The sequence below is a fragment of the Sinocyclocheilus anshuiensis genome, unplaced genomic scaffold (assembly GCF_001515605.1).
Source record: "Sinocyclocheilus anshuiensis isolate Anshui unplaced genomic scaffold, SAMN03320099.WGS_v1.1 scaffold3132, whole genome shotgun sequence".
NCBI lineage: Eukaryota > Metazoa > Chordata > Actinopteri > Cypriniformes > Cyprinidae > Sinocyclocheilus > Sinocyclocheilus anshuiensis.
In genome coordinates, this window is record NW_015554059.1 from 70529 (window position 1) to 78807 (window position 8279).

Here is an 8279-nt window from a genome sequence, read left to right on the forward strand (position 1 = left end):
ACACACACACACACAGACACAGACACAGACACACAGACACACACACACACAAACAAACAGTGTGTGTCTCTCTATCATAGTAACACGCCCAGCCTTCGACTCGGTAAAAGCCGCCTGAATGTCTGTTGACTAAACAACTGACAGAAACAAACGTAACTTACCAGCTTTCAAAACAATCAACTTTCGCTGTCATATAAGTAGTTCCGTCAAACTTTTTTTTCTGCTAAACAAGCGTAAGGCAATGTGTAGAAGTTGTATCAAATGGAAAAAGAATCAAAACAAGCGTGTGCTTTAGAAGCGGTCCTACACAAGGGTCGCGAGGTCAGGTTTACCGTTAGCGAGCCAGTGGTGGCGCGGATGACTCCGGCTCTCCAGCTCCAGCGCGAGACTCCCGCGGGCTCCAGCCGCTCTCCGCCGCTCACGCACAGGCAGCGCTTCCCCACCAGCTCCACCGCCATAGTACCGCAAAAAGTGCGAGAAATGTCCACGGACAATAAACAAACTTCCTCCTACTGTGGGCTATGATGTTGACACATTATTAAAATATAGTGATTAAAAGAAGGTTCTTGTGAGTTTGAGTACAGGGGGCTTAAAATTCCCTGCATTCGTCCTCTTGCGAACGCTGACGCCTCTGTGCGCCGAGAAACTGATTTACACTGAGAGTAGTAACAGTTATTATGGCTCTCTCTCTCTTTCTCACTCACGCACTCACTCACACACACGTGGTATTCATCCGCCCCAGTTCAAGCACACGGGACTATCAGACCGCAGCGGGCAGACTTGTCCGTCCGTCCGCCAGAGCTCACTCCTCTTTTAGAGGCTCTCTCAGTGCACTGCCACAGACTACAGAAAACTAGTCCCTCGTCTGCGCTTTTATTCTGAACTTGAACTTCTCAAACACGTTTTAAAATTACAGTTTATAAATCACAGGTTATAAATGATTGACTGGTTTCATAAGAAACTGCAACTTTATCACAAAATACAGCCTAACTACACCTGAATTATTTTAACTCAGGGGTGTCAAACTCAATTCCTGGAGGGCCGGAGCCCTGCAGAGTTTTGTACCAACCCTGCTCCAGCACACATACCATGTAGTTTTCAAATAAGCCTGAAGGACTTGATTAGTTGGATCAGGTCTGGTTAATAAGGGTTGAATCTAAAGGGCTCTGAGTTTGACACCCCTGTTTTAACTACCTGGTTATTTTAACGACCTTATAGTTGCCAAACATGCTACACACCATGAATATGTAAAGTTAGACATAATGTGAAAGTATAAACATGTATTATATGTTTGTTTGTTTATTCACTTACCACAATTTACCAAACTGATTTGCTTGGAGAATGCAGGCATTCTTAATACAACTATACCTGAATTATTTTAGATACCTGATCAATTTTAATATTTAGATACTTTATTTATTTACTCATACTGCTTCTTCCTTCTTCTTTTGTTCAATGGCTATTTCGTGACCTAATTGGTGGTTGTTCATCTTTAATCTTTAATCACTGAGAAAAATAATTATATTGTTTGTTTGATGCTGATTAATAAGACATATGATAATGTATTTGTATTATAGGAATACATTATAGAAAGCGTCCTATTGCAAAAAGACTATAATATTGTGTATTATATAATGGTGTTGTAATAATAAATAATATTATGCACAATCTGTCATGGCCACTGGAGTCTCGTCAATAGGTCACGCATGCGCTGATAGCAATGAAGTAAACTAACCTTGAAACATAACCTACTCTGGAGCAGGTTATGTTCAGAGAGTAAGTTGCTATGGCTACTTACAAAGCCTGAAAGTTTGCTCTGTTTTTGGAACCGAATGCTGAAAGTTTGCTCTGTTTTTGGAACCGAATGCTGAAAGTTTGCTCTGTTTTTGGAACCGAATGCTGAGTTTATCTGCTTACTTACCGTTAAAAATACCCGGGTATGTCACATTACCTGCTTTCTGGAATACCCCCCTGTTTTGCTTGAAGAATGCACACATTCTCAATACAACTAGACTTGAATTTTTTTTAATTACCTGATTATTTTATGAACCTTATAGGTTTCTGCATTGAGAATATGTCATTCTCTGAGCAAAAGTTTGGTAAACGGTGATAAATAAATAAATAGAGATCACATTGCAGCAATATATGTTCATTTATTTATTTATTTTCTAACTTACTTGCTTATTTTAAACCAGCCACAAGTTTTTCCTTGGAGAATGCACACATTCTCAATATAGGTACCTGAATAAACGGTGGTAAACTGTAGTTTAATCTCATTCACCTGGTAGATTTAAGAGCGTTGTATTCTAAAGTAGGCCTAATGCTTTGTTCTGTAATTTCTAATTTGATCTGCCATCAGCTGGGTAGAATCATCTGTATAATGTTGCTAAAAGTATCCAAAAGTGGTGTTGGTGGTTAATTCTGTATCAGATGACTATGTGTATACTTGGAGCGGTTGATGTCATTGGGCATGACTGGTGTCATGTGAATGGTAAAAATAAACTGAATTATGCAAGCATAATCATAGTTGTGTGCAAACAATGAGGAACTATTATTTCTAATGTCTACATTCCGGGAACATCTCAAATCTTATGCCATATAACTTTCTCAGTTTTTTAAATGTTTAGGAATGTAAACAGTCCATTGACAAAGAGGAAATAACATTATGAATTTATGTTATTTGACTGCCCTCATGTGTCGTGCACTGGAAATGCAGCAGACCACATGGAACTGTCTTCTACAAAAATTATGAGACCTTTTCTGAATATTTAAATATATGAATATACTAAAAATGTAACAAACGTAAACAAAAAAAAATGTAAGTGCCCTGTCCTCAGTTTGCACCAGACAAGAGCAGTATAACGTGCTGCAAATATTATCTGCTGGTTATGTTGTCTTGCGCGGATTGACTTGTTTGAGTGTGGTTTATATTGTGATATATGTATTTTTTTCACTGCACTACATATGGAACTGTCTTCTACAAAAATGATGAGACCTTTTCTGAATATTTAAATATATGAATATACTAAAAATGTAACAAACGTAAACAAAAAAAAAATGTAAGTGCCCTGTCCTCAGTTTGCACCAGACAAGAGCAGTATAACGTGCTGCAAATATTATCTGCTGGTTATGTTGTCTTGCGCGGATTGACTTGTTTGAGTGTGGTTTATATTGTGATATATGTATTTTTTTCACTGCACTACATAAAACATTAAACAAACTGGTATCTGGCATCTGATAAAAATTAACTCAAAACCTAAACATTTTTTGCAGGTCTACAAACAGGGTTATTATCTAAAACGAAAATAATAATAATAAATAACCAATAATAATAATTGTTACTTTAAATAAAATGAACATTAATTGAAATCAAATGTTTAAAAAAGAAATTCAGACACGCTGATCGGATAACATTCCGATCAGAAGCGCGTTTACACTTGTCTTTTCGATGTGTATGTGGACAACATCCGGATTCAGGTCGCATGTTAATGCAAGTGTAAATGCAGATAACATGCTGACAGACAAGACAGAGCAGGTTACTTTCGATAATAGGAAACAAAGTCTCAGCATTCAAATTCTGTTAGTTTTATTAAAAATTTCAAACGATAAATACCGTTTTGAAGCTCTTTATTGGGGTGACGGTTCATGTGCGCTCCCGCTTTGCCTCAAGAGAAGCAAGAACGCATTATTTATGATTAGCATGAAATAAACATGAATGAACATCCGAGGGCGTGTTGAAATATACACTACAACTTACTGAATGATTAGTGTCTGTCTCATGTAATCACTCAATGAGTGTTTCAATCGCGGAAAGACAGCAGCTTGAAAATACTGTCACATAACCTCAGAAAATATATTCAGTGTCCATAAATTAGCGAGAAAAATGTACACTAGAGAGAAGATTTTGGCAAAAATTACATTTATTATATTTTTACTCCTATAATTACTCTTTTTTTAATATAATTAATACAAATGTATAGATATAACGTTATTATAAAAATGGTCTAATATGAACTTGAATACAAATCAATTGTTGTCTTTAACCTTAACAACAGGATTCCCTGTACAGTTTAGTTTAGAAAAATTGAGAAAAAAAAAATCAAATGTATACTTAATCACAAGCTTGTTAAATATTCCCGAATAATTCTCACTCCAGGCTGAACTCAAAAGTTGGCAGCCCTGTTTGAAGCAAGTTTCCTGAACAACATTTACAAAATTCACTGTATAAATTAATGTTAGATCTTTTGCTCCAACCACTGGTTAATCAGATGATAGAAATAAGAAAAATACATTCCAATAGACTAACATTTGAGGTTATGGTAGGAACTCTAGCTCCGCCACTGCTGCTCAGCCTTCTCCTCCTGCACAGACGTGCAGTGCAAAAAAGGGAATATCCAGTTAACCTCGCGAAAGTGTTCTGGGATGATCAGCCCGCTGCAAGGCTACAGTGGGTATAAATAATCGCATTTTGTTGCTTTGCAGCCTGAAATTACCTCCTTGTATCAGTATTTTGTTGAACCACCTTTTGTTTTAATTACAGCCTTTAGTCTGTTGGGATATGTCTCTGTCTCTAACTTTGCACATCTAGACTTTGCAATATGTGACCCTGGACCACAAAACCAGTCATAAGTAGCATGGATATATTTGTACCAATAGCCAAAAATACATTGTATGGGTCAAAATTATCGATTTATCTTTTATGCCAAAAATCATTAGGATATTGAATAAAGATCATGTTCCATGAAGATATTTAGAAAATTTCCTACCGTAAATATATCAAAAAGGTATTATCATTAGTAATATGCATTGCTAAGGAGTGTGCTCAGTTTTGCTGTGTGCTTTGGTTTTTAACCTTCTTCCCATTGACAACTTTATGGCAGAGGGCAGCACATTTTCCTCAAGAATTTGACAGTATTTTGTCCCATCCATTTTTCCTTCTGTCTTGAGAAGTGCTCCAGTCCCTGCTACAGAGAAACACCTCATAACAGGATCTTACCACCTGCATGCTTTACTGTAGAAATGCTGTTATTTGGATGGTGAGCTGAACTGGATTTCCGCTAGACATATCGTTTGGTGTTGAGGCCAAATAATTAAATTTTATGCCGAGTTCACACTGCACGATTTTAGCCCGATTTTTCACTCGCTGACAGGTTTTACGAAATCGCCGACAAATGCCCGAAATCGGAGGCAAATCGGTGCTCGTGAGTGACAATCACGCAATGTGAATTATCAAAGACGCGATCTGAGAGAATCGCCGACGCCCATAAAATATTTGGCATGCTAAATTGGAGCTGTCGGCGATTCACAATCACGCTGTGTGCAATGATTTCTGACTGAAAACTACATCGGCGATGACCTACAGCCAATGAGAGAGCACGATACAGGGCAGCGGGAAGTTTGGGAAGGAGTTATATGAAACGTAGTTTGCAGACCCAATAGTGTCAATAGTACCAGTGTTGCCAAATTGCCGCCGGTTGTTTTTCATATCAGCCCCAATAACGGGATATTTAGGCCCTGGAATGTGAATTGTACCAGGAGAACCCCGCCAAACAAAATGTGTATTTTGCCCCCCCGAATGCGATTTTTACTGGGGGACCCCTCGAAAGCAATTGGGCTATTTTCAGGCTAGTTTTGAGTAGTAATTGGGCAGATTTTGTAGCAAAAACCTGGCAACCCTGCACCAGACAGAGTTATCGGTGATTCTCCCAATTGTAAAGTCATGCAGTGTGTAACCTCCTGTCTTAATTCCATCGTGTAGTGTGAACACAGCAACAACTGAATGCTACCCCAGATAGTCGTTCAGTGTGAAACCAACAGTGATGCGACGTCTGTTTTGTATCCATCCCGGAGATCTTTTGACAGAGCCTTGCCAGTTAGTTGATTGTTTGCTTCAGTTTCACTACCAAGGCCTGAAATGCTCCAAAAAAGCTCTTTTCATGCTGAGCTAATCAAAATAACCACAGCTGATCACAGTTGAAAGTCAAACGGCTTTGTGTGCCTTAGCGAAGGTGATTAGCTACACCTGATTGAGTTTACAAGTCATTTTTAGGAGGAGGGGGGGTGATCGTTTTTCCAACTTCTGTTTTTTTTTTTTTCCCTGACATGTTGGTGTTATATCTTTCACTTGGATGTTATAAGTTTTACTGAGTAAATACAGCTGGATAAAACAAAAAAAGTGTTTGTCTTCATTTCAGGCTGCAAAGCAACAAAATGTGGTTATTTTAAAGGGGGTGATTCTTTTCTATACCCACTGTAGATGTCCTGAATAGACATGCCTTAACCCAGGCCCATAAAGAAGACAGACTCCCGATGAATTGGGCATGTACTCCCATTGGGCAGCCGAGTTCTCGGGAAGCATAAGCTAGGCACACAGCTTCTCGAATTCAATGTGACAGCCTCTGCTTCAGTAGTGGGCTGCTATTCTTAGCGCCCATGAAGCAGATAAAAAACTGCTCCGAAGTTCGAAATAGTTTACTGCATGCAGCATGCAGCACACGCACAGGGCCTGCCTCTGTGACACTGAATCAGAGCCTAGATGGGGGGTGGGGGAGCACTTTCAAGTCGGTTCAAAGGGTGGGCTAGACAGCGCACTGAGCACTAACAATAAGTACCATATATACTGGCAACAGGCGAGAGCAGGGTGGATTGAGCCGTCTCGTGCCCTGAAGAAAGCTCGTTATTACGGGGTATTTACCCACTGAGTGACCCTCAAACATGTCATGAGAGGCAGCGACAGCGGCTACATAGACTTTTAGCGTTGAGAGAGAGCTGCCCGCATCCAGGTGTTCTTGCAGGAAGCTCAAAATAGCGGGGATATCACAACTCGCCAGGTCCTCGTGTCTGCTGACACACCAGTTCACAAACACTTTCCACTTCAAAGTGTATAGGTGCCTCGTCAAAGGGGCTCTAGCCTCCGTTATTGTGTGCAGAACTCGCTGTGAAACGGTCAGCAGGTTCACTCTGCACTGACTTGCCATAAATGCAGGTTCCACAGCTCCGGCTTGGGGAGCCAGATGGTGCGGCACTATTTTGACTAGAGGGAATGCATATTTCTGCCCCTTTGGTCAGTGGCCTGACAGTGCATCTCCTTCCAAGGGGGCGGTCATTAGTGAGAAGAATAATGGGCAGTGGGCATTCTCCTCTGAAGCAAAGAGGTCGATTTCTGCTTCGCCAAAGAGGCTCCAGCTCATCTTCACTGTTTGAGGATGTAGTCTCCACTCTTCGTGTATAATGCCCTCCCTGGACAGCATGTCCATTCCGCAATTCAAACTTCTCGGTACATGCACTGTTCGAATCGAGAGGAGCATTTGATCTGCCCAAAAGAGCAGGCGCCGTGCCAAGCTTTGCACGCAAGCACACTCCTCCCTGGCGATTGATGTATGCCACCACTGCTGTATTGTCCGTTCGGATCAGAACGTTAGACGGTAGAAATTCCTGCAGTGCCAAGCGAACAGTTTCAATTTCCTGCTTTGAGGAACTGGGCCCACACGGCTTGCTACCAAAGTCCTTAAGGCCTTGCTTACTGGAGGGTAGCACTGCCTGTGTGTGGGGGCCGCCCAGGCAGAAAGCCAGTGAATAATCATTCTGAAGGAGACATTGGAGGTTTAGGTGAACAAGGGGGATGCGGGAATTGACACGTTGCAAGCCCATCACCTACATTTCTGTCCCGAGCTGCCGTGCCTTCCGTCTCCACGGCTTAGCAGCAAAGGTAAAGAAGTGAACGGACAGCTTATCCGTACAATATGAAGACGTTATACTCACCGGAACTCTGCAGGGGATGGGAATCCGGGCACCTTCCACTAAAGAGTGTACCTTCGACGTTGAGTGATAAGAGGCTTCTTGAATACAGCATCTCTAAGTGAAGGAGAAAGATGCTGAGGTAAACTGGCACCCGACATCACCTATATAGCGGCTGAGGCCAAAATCAGGTTAATGCTCGAACACTATTGCCTATTGCAGAGCAACAGAGTGATTCAATCAGGCTTCAGCATCTCGGAGGAAAAGGGTTTCCCCCCCATACATAATGTTGAGAGATCAACTCGATAAGGGAACCACTGATATAGTGGCGCTTTATACTTTACTGTTGATATGCATGCATTTTAAGTGAGACTTAAGTATCCATTCTACATTTTGGGCCACATAGCAGGTTCATCTGATCGGTAATTCAGTAATAAAATAAACACGTGGATGAAAAATGGTAGAGGAATGTTTACAAATCTCACGCCGCACGTGACAGGGGCGTAACCTTTGTGGAGCTCGACCCCCCCCCCCCCCCTCTT

The 8279-nt window shown here is 41.0% G+C and overlaps 1 protein-coding gene across 2 annotated transcripts in view; it reads right to left on the reverse strand.

The window, feature by feature from the left end:
• LOC107668541 (probable JmjC domain-containing histone demethylation protein 2C) overlaps nt 1-652 on the reverse strand; it is a 67924-nt gene extending 67272 nt beyond the window's left edge. For both annotated transcript variants that reach the window (XM_016460451.1, XM_016460450.1), the window contains exon 1: nt 333-652. In XM_016460451.1, coding sequence (XP_016315937.1) covers nt 333-458 — 126 coding nt within the window. In that variant the 5' untranslated portion in view covers nt 459-652. The remainder of the gene's footprint in view (nt 1-332) is intronic.
• Nucleotides 653-8279: the final 7627 nt, after the last annotated feature.